This window comes from Halichoeres trimaculatus, unplaced genomic scaffold (assembly GCF_033239565.1).
Source record: "Halichoeres trimaculatus isolate MK-OKI-2021-1 unplaced genomic scaffold, fHalTri1.1 fHalTri1_scaffold_4, whole genome shotgun sequence".
Lineage (NCBI taxonomy): Eukaryota > Metazoa > Chordata > Actinopteri > Labriformes > Labridae > Halichoeres > Halichoeres trimaculatus.
The window spans coordinates 11,663,536-11,681,507 of record NW_027437182.1 but is presented as its reverse complement, the minus strand read 5'-3'; the positions used below and the strand labels follow the sequence as shown (position 1 = coordinate 11,681,507).

The window sequence follows — 17,972 nt, the reverse complement described above, 5'->3', positions numbered from 1 at the left end:
TTTACAGAGAATGGACATTAAGCTAAGTAGCATCCAGGAGAAAATAAACCAAGCCCAGAGTCCTCTCCCGCTTTTCACATGCCTGCATGTCAAGCCAGATGTTTCTGAGCTCATGTTTGCAGGTAAATCTCTACTTTTTCTGTTTTCTGATTTTCTGAATCTCCATTTAGGCCAGTGCTGTGTGTTGCATGTACTCTGAGAAAGTTTTGCATGTTACAGGTAAGTAAAAAAGATCAGACAAGCTCAGCCACGTGTGAAACAAGCCAGTGGTACTTAGTTCCTTTACAGACTGCTCGGCCACCACAGAGAGGATGTGTTATGACACTGTTGGCTGTAGTAGGATGACGGTTCTGCAGATAGCAACTGTTGAATATCCAGGAACTAAGTATTGTGAACAAGGTCACAACAGAGTCTGGGTTAGTCCCATGTTGTATTCTACTTCCCCATAGTTTGCGAAACTAACCAGTACACGTCAGCTGCACACACTTCTGAATAAAGGAACAACAAATATCACTGGTGACCTCAGAGGCATGTCTGAATATTTGTGGACTTCCAAACAAAATGATTGATTTACAGTAAGACTCAAGTGACTAATGGCCATTCAACACACTTTCTAGAGTTTTTCTGTAAACCAAAATTAGAAGTCTGACTCACCATACGTGCCTTTCGGATGAAATCTCCATGCCCTCATTCATTGGTGATTTGAGGAACTCTTCCTACCCACACATCAAAGTCAGAGAATACTTATGTTTTACGGTTTGGATGTTCCAAAATATGAAGGAAATGTGTTTGGAAAATTTCGTACGTGACATGCTGCCTGAAGCATGTCAAGACACATGCATGACAACTGGTTTTGAAAGTGTCAGTAACGTGCAGTATCGCTTTCACATATCTCACTTTCTTTTAACTACTCCGCATCATAGCTAAACTCCAAAACTGACATTCGAAATCTATATACGCAGTCATTAAGAGCTCAACTTAAATGAACTAAACCTGAATTCCAACTTTGCACTTTTCCTCATGTTTTGCAAAAGTCCTGATTTGTTTCAAGTCAAAATTTTTCCCATTTTCAGAGCCAGTTTTTGGTCAAAGTCTGGAGGGATTTAACCACAGATCTGTTTTTTAAAACTTCTGTGAGAAACTTTAGATATTACACTCTCCTTTATCTTTCTGCTGATCCGATCTTTCTCTGTGCTTATTAGTCATGTTTCTGATCAATAAATGTCATCTTGCTGTCCTTATCAGTCAAGCATTTTACTTTTACTTTGAGCATTGGTTATATAAACAGTTTTTCAGGGTGGTTTTAATCATCTGGATTGACAACTTTCCCCTTGCAGCAGTTTCAGGTCTCAAAGATTACCAAACAGAAATTGTCAATCTTCATGACTCTTGAATGGACTTTGTAGCTTTGCATTTTTACATCGTAGTTTCTTCAAACTGAAAATCAGGTGTTACAGGTTTTTGTTTCAGAGTTCCTCAGAATACTTCTCTCCCTCTTCATTTGTGAACAAAGTCAGTTTCTTAATTCATACAATTGAAACTTTTCACATCTGTAATATAAGCCTGAGTCCTAATCCAGAAGCTTTATATTTTTGAGCATAAATCATTTTTTTAATATGTTTAGTAACAAAGCCATAACTGCATTTATCCATTCTGAGCACACAGACATGCTTTGTGAGTCAGTGACATTTACTTTATCAGCACAGTGATCATATTATTTTACTAAACGTGTTACATTTCAGTCACATTAACACGTGGTTTCACCCTGCAGACTGGGTGGAGTTCAGCCCGTATGAAATCGGGATGGCAAAGTACGGCACCTTCATGACCCCTGACTTGTTCGGAAGCAAGTTCTTCATGGGAACTGTTGTCAAGAAGTATGAGGAAAACCCTCTTCATTTTCTCATGGGTAAGATTTTCCTAGAAACTCAACAGTCAGACCATTTCAGATGAGTAATCTCTCTAACAGTGTGTTTTCTTTGACTGTGTCAGGTGTGTGGGGCAGCGCCTTCTCCATCCTGTTCAACAGAGTTCTGGGAGTCAAAGACACAGTCGGAGGCAGCACCATGGAGGAGGAGTTAGGTAGTTTTTCTCTCGTCCTTCAGTTTTTTATATGTTAGCTATAATGATTTAAACAAACTTTATTTACAGATTATGTGGACAAGGTTTTGAATCAAGGATCTTTATTTGTCCACTGCAAATTTTGTTTAATTTACAGCGGAAAAAATGCAATAACTGAAAACAGTCTCACCAGCAGCATCTCAGGAGGTGTTCAGTTGCATTTAATCACACCACATGATCCTCTACAACAGACTTGAGTTTGCGCCTCTGTTGTTAGCTTTATTATCTCCAACTTTTGGAGCACAACTTATATTTGCACAACTCAGAATTGTCAGACCGAAATGAATTTACCAATAACTGTTTCTGCTTTGAGGAGAAAATATGGTTGAAAATATATGTTGAGATTTATCCCTCCTGTATTTGTGATTCTACACTCTGAAACGTCTGGGACACGGTCTTGAATATTTGCTATAAGCACAGGTACTTTGTGTAAGTGCCTGTAGGTGTTTGTTTTCAGATAATGCCATTGTGTTGTGTCCGCATACGTAGATCTCCTGATAAAATACCTCCCATGTTGCACCCTCCTACTGAAACTGACATTCAGCCGTGTTTGAGAACATATTGTTGTCTGTCTTTTCTCACGTCTGCAGCCTGATCTCGTGCCAAAATAATTTTCACACACTCAAACACCTGCAGGTATCCTTACACCTTTAAAAGTCAAGCTCAAGTTATCACAGCGGATTTAAAATGTTTATGAGGAGTGTATTTTTGTGGTGTTGCCACAACAGTGGGAAGGTATCAGCTTCCTGTGTGTATCCTGACAGCTCATCGTATGTTTGTGTTCGGTTGAGTGCATTTGTTTGGGGTGACCTTCAAGCATTCAGACACACACTGTCAATGCAATGGTTGTACTAGAGTGCTAAGAACATCTCCACCCAGTTTAAGAATGAATGACTTCATCAGAGGAATCACATTTCTCCAATCACTTTTTTTCACAGAGGTCCACAATAGACAGAGATTTGATAATGTCACAGAACTGAGCCAAACCTTCTGTCGGATGAAGAGTTTATTTTTAAATGAAGTGAGATTAACAGGCTTTCTTTTAAAGTTGGAACCTGATGAATGAAGCTTTTCTTGTGTTTTACAGAACAGATTAAACCTCAGCACATCGTGGGAGAAGACAGCCTGGACAATGACGAGGAGCCACGTAAAGGTGAGCTGAGCTGATGATTGACGTGAAAAGCCTCCAAACAGACACCTGTTGTCACCTGAGTGACATTTCATTTGTTGTGGTGCAGCAGAAATGTGTGACTTCTAATGTTTCCAGTCAACATTTTGATACATTGCAGGCAAGAGAAAGGTCAACGCCTCGACACATTTTTGTGGTGACGTTGTCATGTTACATCTGTTTGCGTGTCACAGCTGCACCAGGACATTGAATGTGGTTCCTGTAGAGGAAAAGAGATATCAGGCATTTGCTTTTTAACCCTTTACAGCTGCTTACCTTTGTCTTGTAATTTCTGTGTTTTGCTTTCTGTGATCTGAACAAAGTGTAGCTTAACTCTGGAAAGAAAAATGCTGTTTTCTTTGTAAGTGTGAACTTTAGCTGGTTGAGAAAAAGTGCCACTATAAATACAAATAGGAAGACATATCGACAGAGAGGGGGAGGGGTGTAAATGAGAAACAGTTTCATTTCTACTGAAGTACTCTGGAGCTTGTTTTCACACTTCATGCTCCTATTTCTATAATAAACTATGACCCTTCTGGTAACTTCAGACCACACTTTTGGTGCCCCTGAAACTATACACAGACTTGTTTTTAGTGTGATGCTAACAAATGATAAAATCTTTCTATAGGTACGCTTAGGTACACTTGTGTACACTCTTCCAAACTCTTCTAGCTACATTACAGGGAACTATTGTTGATGTTTATCCTTTTCCACAACACTTAAAACTAGTTTCTCGTACCTATCATTTCCTTTAGCTGGAACAGAGAACCAGGAGGCTGAGGATGAATACCATCGTACCGCCCAGGCAAGCTGGGTTCAACGAATGTTCACGTCCCTCTTCAGTGACTCTTCTTTATTCAACACAAGAGAGGGCCGAGCAGGGAAGGTACTGAACTCTCTTATCTCTTTTAAATAACCATAAAACAATATTATACTCCAGTTAAAACACATCTGTTCTTTTTTTTATTTCAATACGTATTCGTGCAACATCCTACCATCTTCTCTTTTCACCCATGATCTCGTCTTGTTACCAGGTACATAATTTCATGTTGGGCCTGAACCTGAACACCAACATGCCGTTCTCTCCGCTCGGTGAGGTCACATGCCACGCACCCACACCTGAGGAGGAGGTGGATGCTGTCACAGGTACCAGCAGATATGATCATTTTACCTGTTCATAACTTAATGGGGTTGGTTTTTTTTGAGGAGAATAGAATAGAAAATACTTTATTAATCCCCAAGGGGAAATTCAGGAGTCACAGCAGCAATCAAGAAAACACATGTAGAAAGTGCAAAAAGGTCCATAAGAAAATAGATGCTGACAGCTTGTCCATCATTCTCCAGTTCAGCCAGCCTCCACCTCCACAGGGTCCAGGACTGAGCTTCTTCAGCAGTCTGTTCAGTCTCTCCTGTCTGCTCACAGCAGGTGTTCTTCCAATGTAGTGTTGGTGTCCAGTGTTAGCTACGTTAGCTATGTCTGTGAATAGCGTGATGCTACTCCGCCTTCTGGTATTCCCTCTGTTGCACAGTTAGCACGGCTAGCTCGTTTATCTTATTGGAGATAGATCTTACGTTCCCAATAACGATGGATGGAAGGACAGGTCCATGTCGTCACTTCTGAGCTCACACCTGAGAACCAGCACGTCGTCCTCACCTCCATCTCCTCACCTTGTGGGAAAACATCAGGCCTTGCACCAGTTAGCATTGACATGCTACAGGCTGCTAACAGCTGATTTCACATGTAAACAATGTGTCCATGGTTACATGTTGGATCTCCAGACAAGCACAGGAGTGAAAACAGTAAAAATAGTTTGGTGTCCATGACCAACAAATGAGCCACACAAAGTAATGACCCACTCCAAATGCAAAGATTTTATTTTTTTTGGAAATCCCGACACAAACGCAGCAAAAACAACATTGTAGTAGCCATAAATTCTTATCTCATTGATACATTTGCAAGTTGGTGCATGAGAACTTAATACATTTCTGACAATTAAGCCTTAGTCTGAGACAACAGTACAGTACCATGATCTCATACCTGAATTCAGATTAAGTTAGTATTTATTATTTTTCCTGCCACATGAAGACAGTGTGACAAGCTGTAAACCCAACATTTTCCCATTTACGCACTCAACATACTCTTAAGTTTTTCTCCTTTCTCTAATTTTGGTCTTTTTGCAGTCTCAAGAGAAATATGAAACTCTCTAACTGCTAATTGCTTTCTTGTGTTTTTTCTTGTGTACTGCAACCAAAGCTCAGGACAGCATGGTTGTCGTGCTACAGACCACAAAAAAACATCAAAAGAACATCAATCACAAAACATGCAGATATTTTTTATCCGTTTTTAATATAAAATAGTTGCAATTAAAGAAGGATTTTGAAGCGCAGTAGAATAACTGCTGCAGCAACAAAGACGCTCCAGGTGTGGCTTTTAAAAACAAGACGTCACCCAGCCTTCTATTGAATATTACATTATCCAGTAATGACAGGTTGTACGAGAGGGTCAGTCATGCAGAAAAACATTTGGCTGCTTTCAGTAATCATTTCTAAAGCTAAATTCTGAATCACTTCTTCCGTCTGATGCCTCTCCCTCAGACCCTGATGAATTTGATCGTATCTATGAGCCACTGGATGTGAAGAGTAAGAAGATCCATGTAGTAGACAGTGGCCTGACCTACAACCTCCCCTACCCTCTCATCCTGCGACCACAGCGCACCGTCGACCTCATCATCTCCTTCGACTTTTCTGCACGACCAAGCGACTCCAGCCCCCCTTTCAAGGTCTGAGTCAAATTTTTTGACGCTCATTGTTTGTTATAACTGGTCTGAGGAAACATGTAATCACAGTCCCTCTGTCTTCAATTGTGGATTTACATTGCAGGAGCTCCTTTTGGCTGAAAAGTGGGCTCGAATGAATAAGCTTCCATTCCCCAAGATTGACCCCAGAGTCTTTGACCGCGAGGGCCTGAAGGAATGCTACGTCTTCAAGCCAAAAAAAGGCGAAAGGAACTGCCCAACGGTCATCCACTTTGTCCTCGTCAACATCAACTTCAGGCAATTCAAGGCACCCGGTGAGTATGTGCATGTGTGAGGAGGAAAGTATTCCAAGGCTCTGTGCATCATTACGATGAATGTGTTTTACCGTCATGGCAAATGAGGCATCCTGTCCTGGAAATCGGCCATATTCGGCCAGCAGCAAGCGTTTTTTCAGTTGAGCCTCTCTTCTCAGTGACCCCGTTAAAAAGGTCTCTGCCCACCAAGGTTTTATGTTGGAAATGGTGTGTCTGCCGTAAAACATACCTGCAGTTTACTTAATGTGAGTGTGTGTGCAGATGTGAAGTACAGTGTGTTCAGTGTTTCACGAGGCACTCCCAGTGAGTTATGGTTCCTTAAGGAGCCAGGTGCCAGCTGGGAATCTCTCGCTCCAGTGGGAGAGCTCTGTGTGTAAACAGGCTGTATGTCAGGAGCCATACTGAGACACCAGATCTCATCTCCAGCTCTGCCTCTTTATATGTACTGTGCTGTTGGCGACAGAGCTTTTTCAGCCGCTGCCCCAACCCTCTGGAAGTCCCTACTACTCAGACTCACTCCTCTTCTTCAAAACTAAACTCAAAGCCCACCTTTTCAAGGCAGCTTTCAAAACTTGACCCCTACCAAAATAACCTCTCTTTTCTCTGTTTTTCTTATCTGTGTTATGTACTCATATCTGTCAGGTAAAGCATTTTTGAGTATCTTCAAAAAGGGGTATATAAATCTGATTTATTACTATTATTGTTATTACACTCAGTAGGTCATCGGCCTACATACTTCCGCACTCTGTTTATACATGTTACATAAGGTTTTCATATGTAAACCTAAGAACATTGAACGGAAAGTGAACCATAAATGGACTTCCCCTATATGAAAAGCTATACATGCTTCTGTGGGTCCACCCAGTGTCAATATGGTATGTGTGCATTTTCAAAACCAGAAACATATGTTTCATATTAAGTTATATAATTCAAGGCCAAAGTGTATACCTCCCCTAAAAAAAATGATGATGAGAAGATATAATGCCAGGGAAACTCCACCCTCACTGGAAGTTTAAAGAAAGGGTCCAGACATTCTCATATGCAGAGAAGAAAGAAGACCCATTTTTTGTTTTTAATGCCTAAATTTAGAGAACAGGACAGTCCACAGAATAAGAAAATGGTCAAAGAGAGTGGGGGGTATGGCCACCAGAACCAAAGTCACTTGATTTATGTGCTATAGTCTCTGAACATGGGGTGTATAATGTGACCACTTTTTAAAATCATTTTGAAAACTCAGAACCAAGTTTGTTGATTTTATGTTTATTGCCCTGTGGAAAACGAATCTAAAAGTTGTCACTTTTCACTGAAGGCCATACAAAAAGAGATGATACTTGTAAGTTTGTGATTAATGCGGAGATCATTCCAGAGGTCTTTCCTTCACATGGGGGAAAATTAAGGCCATGCTGGAAATTTTGCAACACAGACACCTGGTCTACTTTGACAAGGGGGGGGGTGTCTCTGAATCAGCCATCAAGTAGTATTTGAGACTTGATGTACTCTGGTAGTAATTCATTTTTTATTAAAAGCATATCCAAATAACTTTTGTCATGTTCAGATGGCCATTTGGCTTAAAAGCTGAACTTGGCACTCAAAAGAACCATTTCTGCTCTAGAAAGTTTTTTTGCCGCTTTCTGCCCATTACAATACTCCTGCATTGCTTTTTGACGTTACCAACCAACCAGTCAATCAAACGTCCAACCAATCAACTGTCCAGGAAGCCAGTCATCTGACTGACTAACCAACCTCTCAAGTTACCAACTCACAAACCAACCAATGGACCAAACGTCCTGCTGGCCAACCAACCAACTGACCAATCAACCATCCAACCAACCAACAAAACTATCAACAAGAGTCAATCTCTAAACATAGTAAAGAAATACAACAAGAAGAATTAGCCTCTAATTAAGTGTATGGTCAACTGACTGAAATCCCCACCCTTTGTTTTTTAGCCCTTTAGTTTAATTCTTTCTCACCTTTTACACATTTTCTCAAAAAAATGTTTTACAGGTGTTCCCAGAGAGACTGAGAAGGAGAAAGAGTTGGCTGATTTTGACATCTTCGATGACCCAGAGAGCCCGTTCTCCACTTTTAACTTCCAGTATTCAAACGAGGCCTTCGTCAGACTCCATGACCTAATGGAGTTCAACACTCTGAACAACCTGGAGGTCAGTTTCCTCTAATCATTTTTCTATCTAGACTTTTATCCATTTTTTGTTTTAACTTTTGTTAAAATGCTTTTGAACTATGTTTCGTACGGCGTCCTTGGGTGTCTTGAAAGGTGCCTGTATTATTAATTTACAGAGGATATAGAATATAAAGTTGTTCTTACCCATTTAAGTGTTTCTATGCCGTCTTTTGAAACAGTTTCCTAGTTTGTTTGTCTACAATTCAAGGAGCAACTGGAAAGGGAAAAAAATATGCTTCTACAACCCTTAATGTAAAAAAAAATTTAACCCTTCCAGTATTTTTAGCCGGGTCATGAGAAACCAAACCTACATAGACTGACAGTATTTTTTCTCTCTGTCATTCTTTTTCAACACAACTTTTTTTTGTTTTGTCTGTGAGGAAGTTCAACATTTTTGCATCGTCATGTCACCACACAAATATTAGTTTGTTGTGTAACAGCAGAAACTTTTGAATACCAAAAGCCCATCGAAGACCGGATGGTGCAAGTCCTTACAAGCTTCTGGCGAAGGTGTGCCACTGTGAGAGGTCAGATTGACTTTCTCTCTTTGTCTGAGTCACCTCCCTGCTGAGTAACCACTGACATCTGATGCAACGTACATTTGGTGATTTCACCGGAAGGTCAGCTCATATGAATGAGAATATACTTAACATGAAGATACTTTCCTAAAGACCTCATAAGGCAACACTGATGGGTGGATTACCGCATAAACACATGTGTTATTAGTCATAAAACATTATGCATGTTTTAGGAAATCTGCCCGGCAACACAAACATTCAGTAAGTCAGCAAGCACACAAAAGAAGACCATTGGCAACAGAAATGACTACTTCTTTGATGTAATTTTTAATGCTTGTCACTGCTGTCATGAGGACGGTATCAGACATTAACAACACCCTGAAGAAACCACCCTGGTTTAAACTTTTAGAATCAGAAAATAACAGCAAGTTGTATATTTGACATTAGAAAAAAAACCCACTAGCTACTACAGTAAAAATATACAGGACTAGATCTGCCAGACATGATCAGCAAAGAGGGAAAATAACATACCCCTGTGTCTAAGGGGGCGCCAAAATCGACAAAACCCAGAAGTTCCTCACACAAGCTTTAACAAGTGAATTTATTTCATGTTGATTCAAATTGCACCTGCTATTTAAATGTCCAATGTGGAAAAAACAGATTTAAAAAATTAGTTTGATGACATTATAAAAATAATTTTCAAAGTCAGAAAAATGAAAATACACAAATATTAGTAACTAGTTTAACAAGACAAATTAAACACCAAAAAACAGCTTTGATAAAAACAATGACATATGCTTTGTTTAAGGCTTTAAAAATATTTAGAGTTAAAAGAAAACAAGTTCACCAATAGGTCAGTTTCCCTTTTAGATAAAGCTTGCGTTGCTGGTAGGAGTGTTACAAACTTTGATTCAGACAGAGTTATCTCAGCATTGTGAAATATTTACCAGAAGACCTAATTTTAGGTTTTTATTTTTATATTCTGGCTTCAGGTGACTCAGTGCTGATTGATCACAGGAATTTTGATATAAAGTTGAGATAAACCAACTAGCTTTGATAAAGTGATGATTACATGAGTGATCCATAGTGGGCAGGTAGGACATCAGTTAATTTTAGTTCACTCAACCACTTACTGATCACATCAGCTAGATGACAAATTAATCTAAGTTCTATATATTCCCTCAAAGTTAAAGACTGGTCCATTAGTGATTAATTCCATGAAACATTGAAACCGTTTGGTTTGAGACTTTGTAAACACACTACATATGAAGAGAAGTAAACTGTTGACGTTTAAAAAGCTTTTTTTCCATTTCTTCCTCAATTTAACTCCTGTATTTGTGTCCTGTAGGTGATCAAAGAAGCTATCAAGGACTGCATTGTGTCCCGGAAGGAGAACCCCTCACACCGCCCTGTTCACTTCTCCCTCAGTGAGATCCCCAAAAAGAAGTCTCTTAAACGGGACCCTCGAGTGAAACCCTGGGATCTTCTGGGAAATGATCAACAGTAGCTCAGTCCAAGAGTTTGGATGAAAAGGACTTTGGGGTTTTTGGCTTCAAGTGAAGAGTCTTCATTATGGAGAATTCAATCATGTTGATCTCTTTTCTGTTTCTCTTTAAATCATACTTTTGATTTTGCAAAGATCTTCGTGTTTACTGGTGAAAGTCCTGTGGTTGCATTCATAAACAACATTCTCAGATTTTTCACCTGGAACAACTGTTGGCATTTATTTCCAACAAACAAAGCGCAAGATGTTCCTTGCCTGATGGAAATAATCACGTTCTAAACATTACAATGTGACTCCATCATAACCTTTAGGAGATTTATTTTAAATACTTTCTGTTCTGTCTTTGATAATGTCAGGAGATCTCAGAAAAAGCTGTTACTTAGGTATAAAGAAAACCTAACTTTTCTCTGTCACTTTTCAATTATATCATAACGTGATTTTTATCCTTTTCAACCTTCAGATCATGCTGCGTATGCACCTTGTCTGTGTCTCTTCATGCAGTCGTGCTGTTTTCTACATTTGACCTGCAGCTGTTCTCTCCTGTCTCTTTCCATATTTAGCGTGCTTCTACACAGCATGCAAATCAGTGTGTTTGTGTTTTTTTCTTCACCGGATGGCTCGTCTAAACATGTAATCCTGTTTAAAAACATGGAAGAGGAGCTGGTTACCGTTGATTTTGTTTGATGGCAACTCCTAAACACGCAGAGTGCACCCCTTCTGGATACCTCAAACATCTCAGCGTTGCTTACCCACCTACAGTGAGGGTGTGCTCCCTGCTCTCCTGCAGGGCGTGTCTCTTATTTAAGCCTCCATTTTGGAAAAACAAAACTTGATACCATAGAAACGGCCTCGCTTCTCCTCTGCATTGGGATAAAGGTGTGTTTATTTTCCTGACCATGTTGTTTCAGGCTTCCTTTAGATACCAGCACAGTTTGTTTTTCACAGCCCATTTCCCCCTCTATTAAACCCACGGACTTCTTGAACGCTCCTGCAAAGTCAAGTAGAGCCTCAGTCAGAGTGAGGAGAGCATGGGTGGAGTGGTGGGTGCCATCATGAGACCAGCACCCTGCTCGAACCTGTGTCTCTCTGTGGCACTGAGTGGAATTTTACACACTACACCTATACCTGCCGCAGTGGAGGCCTGGAATCTGACACACTACACCTATACCTGCAGGGGCCCAGAGGCTGCACACAGAGCAGTGGAATTTTACACCAGAGCATTTACATATACCCCTATATGCTCGGTTACACCTAAGGAAGACACTGAGGAGGACAAATGCATCCTGTAGTCTTACTGCAGAGACTTTTGTTCCACAAAACTTTGCATCCTACTTTTGTTTTTAAGCACATGGTATGTGTCAACTTTTGCAGGCTTTGTTGTTTTTTTCAATTTTTTTGTTTTCATTTCAAAAAGGATATGTTAGAGGATTTTTTTTTTTTGCTTTCATTGATTAACTACCACTCTCATATCTCTTTGTTGCATAAAAAACCCAAACACCCACGTAAAAAGCTGTCTTTTTCAAAAAGGCTGAGATGCATTTAATTTTTGCAGGATAAAATGACTCAATATAAGAAATTCAAAGAGTTATAAAGCAGTGATTCTCAAAGTGGGGTCTGCGATCTGTAGCTTGGGGGTCTGTGGAATAATTTAAAAAATGGTTGTAAGAGTATGCTATATCGTTGAAAAAGCAGATCAAAAACTGGGTCCTCTTGCACCAATACCAATAAAATCAGCTGTTTTTTCCTATGCTCCTGCAAAATTTAGCTTTGTGCCATGAGATCAATTCTGGTATGATTGTGACATGTCTCTTACATCAAAGCAACAATAGAAAAAAAAAACCTAAAAAAAAAAAACCTTGAAGCCAACATTCTCTCAAAAGTTTGCAAAATTAAATACTAAGTATAAAGTTGCACAATTCCACAATTGCAAAGTACTTGATAATCCAAAAATCTTTGAGATACAAAAGCAAATGAGACCATCTGCAACAAAATAGATCACCTCTGTGTAGCAATTTTTCAAGCTTGTTTCTAATGCCGCGGGTAGGGGCCAGGTACAATGAGTCACAGCATACCACTAGCAAGCCACTACATACTGTTTGATTCATACAGTATGTGATATGATATGTTTGTTAAAATGCAGCAGGATGAAATTTTCTACCAAGAGAATTATTACTAAGGCCGCCAAAATCAACACAAATGTTAAAAGTTTCTCTCAAGAGCTTGAAAAATTAAAGAGGCTCAAGTCATAGTAACATTGACATTATATGAAAAATGATGATATAGCATTATTTTTTACTAAGCTACTTGCTAAAGCTTTTTACAACCATAAAGCTTTCCAGAGTTAGCCACGTTGAACAGGAGTCGTGAAACCATACTAGTTTGTTTATGCTGACTCACCAGAAGCACTTGGTTAAATTTAGAAGAAGACCACAGTCTAAACTTGGATAATTTATCATTGTGGACTTTTGGTTTCACATGAACAGTGAATGAGAAAGAAGTACCGAGCACGTGGGAGAGTTTTATAATTCTGTAAATGACCGGTCTTGGTCTCTAAGCTAAGCTAAGCTAACCGACTGTTTCCTTTTATGTAGTTAAAGACATGTGAGAGTGGTGTAAGTCTTTCCATCTGAGTCAGTTTACTGAATTGTACCAGTATGTTACCTTAAATGTTGTAATTATTTCTTGACAGGTTCATAGTGAAAGCTATAAACCAACACATTAATCTTTTCATGAATCCTTTTGTGACATCTCTTTAAACTCTCCTTAGGTTAGAAGAACTTCATCAAGAGACCTGTGGTTATTTTACTGTAATATTTCTGTGCATAATGACTTTTTTATGATCATGACAATGTTTACAAAAGTTTCAGATGATAATGGTCAGTAACCAAGGAATGGTAAAGGAACCAAGAAATGTACAGTCCTGTGATTATGAACCCTTCGTTTTGTAACTGGCAAAACATGACATGTTATGTGCACTGTACAAAAAGCGACAATAAAAACAGAGAATAACTTCCTTCCTCAATCTGTAAGACCCTCCCTGAAATAACAAAGCTGCTGATAAAAAAGTGCAGTATTTGCTTCCTTTACAACCTGGAGGCCAGGATTTGACTGTGTTGATATTGTTCAGTGTGTAGATATGTGTCCTCTTTACTGTCTGAGCCGCACTTTGGATATATCATAGGAATTTCTATACCTTTCCTGATGCTGTTTCACAACCATGAATTTGTGTGTGACAGGCATTAAACCCAGCTCATTACATGTCTGTCTGTGGGAATTGCAAAAAACAAACATTATTTAACTCACTGGTTGGAAAGCTGCTATACTAAAGCCTTGAGCCAAAGAGATCATACATAGAGAAGACAGAATTTTACAGATTGAATGTTATCATAGCTCTACAGATGGTGCTCAAAGATGATTATTCAGTTAAAATCAAGTGTTGAAAGAAGCAGCAGAACAAGCTGTTTGGCAGCAGCAGAGAAGAATTTACAATTTCTTCATGGACTAAGTTTTCACATGTTGAACTCTGCAGCTCAGCCCAACAAAGAAATAAGCTACCCAACGCAAATGGCTGTACTTTTTGTGCTATGTATAGATTGACTTAGCTCATTGGACGCTGCTAGAAGCTCAAAATGCACTAAATATGTTTAGCCTCAGCCCTTAAATCAAGGTTAACTACATAAAATCAAAGATTTAATGCTAAAAAGAACAAAAATGCTTGACATCAGAAGAAATTTAAAAAGGCATTGGAGCAGTGGTGTGCACAGAGTTAGCCGCCTCCTCTCATGGCCCAGTGATTTAAAAATGGGCTTTTCAGCACCAAAGTGCCTGCTTGGGAGCCAAAATGTGTGCTATTTTGCTGGTTGGCAAAACATGCTAAACTAAGTGCCTTTTATCCGCCCCTGCCCTTCAAAAATCTGTGAACGCCTCTGCATTTGAGTTCACTTCAAATAAATACTCAAAAAGATCAAAATTTTTCCGTAAATGGGAAAAAACTCTTTAGGTGACATTACCTGTTCTTACACGTGAAAAACAAATCTGTCAATCATTTTTGTAAGTGACTGTGTCCAAAATCACTTCCAGCTTGCCTCATGTTTAAACAGGAATCTGAAGTTGTTACTTAATCAAAGTCAAGATGAAAATACTTGCATCATAGATATAAGACATATTTGAAGCAGTGGATATTTTAGTCAGAGTGAAAGCGCAACAGAGCTACTTTCACCTCCAGGAAAAAGAAACCACCCACAGTTTCTCGCTACCTGCAGACCTGCTCCAACGCAGCTCGCACTAATTCATTACATTCCCCAATTAAATCATCATCCAAGAGCAATATAGACCTCATCTGAAACTACTAATTATGTGCTTAGGGTACTTTGCTATGTTGTTAGTGCTTTTCTCAGGCACGGAAGCACCTGGCCTGCTGCCCTGCACACACACACACACACACACACCCCTCAGAGTTTCATCTTCCCATACAGCATCTGTATTCCTGTGCGTCTGTCTGTCTCCTCTCACTGCGATCAGAAGGAAGCAGCCTCCATATTGAAATTTTCCAGGTCTCCTTAATTTGCACATTCACGTGAGGGTCATGTATGTGCCTGTTTCCTCTCCTTTTGATGTGCTGAGTCATTCACATAGCACAGACGGGCTGGGGCGCCCCACAAAGCCAGCAGTGAGGATCACTCATGTCCGATGCACGCAAGGCTGACTCTGTGTGTGTGTGTGTGTGTGTGTGTGTGTGTGTGTTTGTATGGTGGGTTTTAATAACACCCCCTCTGTTACACAACCATACAATCTTGCTATTCCTGGCTGTGTTATTTAGCATCACGCTTACCTACGTACATCCAGAGTAGTGAGCCACACTGTCTCATCCCTCTGTATCAGCCTCCCTGGGTTCGACATGGTCTGTATGTTTGTGATGAGTGTGTGTGTGTTAGAGAGGAGTGGAATGTGAATAACATTAGCTGGTGTTTTCCTTCCTCCTCTCCTGTGTAATACATCCAGCAGTCTAGACAGGGCAGATAAGGAAATTAAAAAATACCACTTCTAACAACAGCAACAAAATAAAAAGCCATTAATGAAATGTACGTAAGTGTGTCTGACTCCCTCCACTTCCAGGAAGAGCTCTGTGTGATGTGCTATGAGCTAGTTTTTGTGGTCTGGATCCTGTGTGCTTTATGTAACCCTGCAGCACAGGACAGAGTCCAGCCAGATTTTAAAATGAGCTCACAGGAGTTGGACGATGTGGAGGCAGAAGGCCCCAAAAGCTTTTCTCCATTAATCTAACAGCCTGACAAGAAGTTATGTCGCTTACTGTTTATTCCAACCTGTCCCACGGGTTGGGTTCAAGATAAGTGTGTGAACTGGCCATAATGGAAAGTGTGTTGAACTTCCTGCAGAAACAGGAATATACTTTCCTTGTGACGCAGGTTGTAAACCCCTGACGTCACAGAGCTGAAGTGGTGGTCTTCCCATTATCAAGCCAGTCAAAATAAATACTTGCACCACAGGAGTAAAGGGGTCATAGACACAGTGATTCAGCACACACACAGTTCACACACACACACATCTGTTTAAATTCCAGCAGATAAAACTCAGATTGCATCACACGTGCACGGGGGTCCTGATGAACCAGATGGTAAAAGCCCATGAGGTCACAGTGTAAAGGAGGAAAATGCAGGGGTGTCACATACCATGCCGTTTAGTCTGTGTGCTTTAAGTCTGTGTAAGAGATCTTCTCACGTTAGGTAAGTCGAATTTAGCAAATCTTTAATAAAGGTATGAATTAAGGCATTTTTAAAAAATAATAAAACACCTTTTTTTGTTGTTGACATTAAGTGCTGACATTTTGTGATTCTTTCCTGTTTTTAATACATCAGTTTTATTAAATTCCTTTGCTTGCAACTTATACTGAAATATAGAGATGCGATAACTTGGTGTAATCAATAAATGTCTCTTGGCATAACCAGTATAAAAAGGAAAAAAGAAAAAATGGTATTGCGCAAAAAAGTTGCTATGAACATGATTTTGGCAGTATTCTGCTCTGTAAAGATTAATTAAAAATAATTTCAAAACACCCATCCCCCCACCCCTAGCCAAAAAAGAAAGAAAACTATGTCTACAGCAAACTGAATTGCTTAGTACAACATACCCCAATCTTCTCAATTTAAGAGATGAAATATTTAAAAAAAAAAAAAAAAAAAAATCTTATTTCATCAGTACACTTGCACAACTTCTAGGGAGGTAAATTGTTTAATTCTTGTCATGTTTTTGTGGTTACACCAATTGTTAATTAATGGGACTGATTATTTAGTTGGTTAAAATGGTTAAAATGTCATATAAAATACTATAATACCAATAAAAATACAACACACAAAAATTAAACCAACGTCTAGCATATTGTTCTAACAAGTTTAAAACATACTTTTGATTTGGACATCACCAACCCCCATTTGTTACTGTCCAATTTATATTTTGAAATTATTATAATCCAGTGAAGCTTCACTAGACTTGGAAAAAAAAAATCTGATCAGTTTTGCATTCCTGCAAACGTATAATTTGTCATTCATTATTGTTGTAGTTGTTATTATCATTAATATTATTATCAATATATCCTCAATGGTTCTGTACGCATAATAAGTTAGCCACAGTTTTGTGTTTCTGCAATACACTTTTAAAGACAAAAACTTACAACATAAGAGGTTTATGGACATAAAAAAAAATTGTCTCAGTTGACCAAATTAATACATTAAAAGAATGAAATGTTATTGTTCTTATCTTTTTTTTTATCTTTTTTTTTTTAGGGGGACAAATTTCAATAACTAATGAGAGCTTTTTAGTAGGGAGTTACCCTAGAATTATAATGTTTAAAATCCATTTTAATAGAACAAAAGCAAATTCAAGCAGGCACTAAGCCAATTTCATTCAGGGCGATTTAAGGACTTAGGCAATTTTTTAAAATGGGGAGAATTTCACAAGGTTTGAACAAATTTATTTTATTTTTTAAAGGCTGAAATTTAAATCGTTTTAAAATGACCAAAACTGCAAATGGATTAACAAAGAAATTGTGTTTTCTGTGCCTTACAGGGTATGAAAAGCTCTCAAATAGAGTTGAAGCTCTGTAAATGCGAAATGTGAGGGAAAAGTACAACTCAGGTTGGAAATTTTTATCTTAAATAAAAAATCTTTTAATTCATTTAATTCCACTAAAGAGTCTCACGCCAGTTTCTTTACGACCGACAAAACTTGGCAAGATGTATTGGTAATTTGTTGACTTATGAGTTGCCTACGTAGGTTTGTTTTCTGTGGCTACATTTTTTTGTGTTTGATCGCCCTCTAGTGGCCAAACATGGGAAGTGCTTAACTTACATGAAGTACCACACTCTGTCCACTAGGCGGCGACATCCTAG

General features: G+C 39.0%; 1 protein-coding gene across 3 annotated transcripts in view; it reads left to right on the top strand.

Annotated features, from left to right (window-relative positions):
• The window catches only part of pla2g4ab (phospholipase A2, group IVAb (cytosolic, calcium-dependent)), a 55,864-nt gene extending 42,171 nt beyond the window's left edge, over positions 1 to 13,693 (top strand). For all 3 annotated transcript variants that reach the window (XM_074668891.1, XM_074668889.1, XM_074668890.1), the window contains exons 10-19: positions 8 to 122; positions 1,772 to 1,909; positions 1,993 to 2,082; positions 3,209 to 3,274; positions 4,045 to 4,175; positions 4,324 to 4,435; positions 5,885 to 6,069; positions 6,170 to 6,359; positions 8,367 to 8,524; positions 10,411 to 13,693. In XM_074668891.1, the coding sequence (XP_074524992.1) occupies positions 8 to 122; positions 1,772 to 1,909; positions 1,993 to 2,082; positions 3,209 to 3,274; positions 4,045 to 4,175; positions 4,324 to 4,435; positions 5,885 to 6,069; positions 6,170 to 6,359; positions 8,367 to 8,524; positions 10,411 to 10,569 (1,344 nt within the window). In that variant the 3' untranslated portion in view covers positions 10,570 to 13,693. The remainder of the gene's footprint in view (positions 1 to 7; positions 123 to 1,771; positions 1,910 to 1,992; positions 2,083 to 3,208; positions 3,275 to 4,044; positions 4,176 to 4,323; positions 4,436 to 5,884; positions 6,070 to 6,169; positions 6,360 to 8,366; positions 8,525 to 10,410) is intronic.
• Positions 13,694 to 17,972: the final 4,279 nt, after the last annotated feature.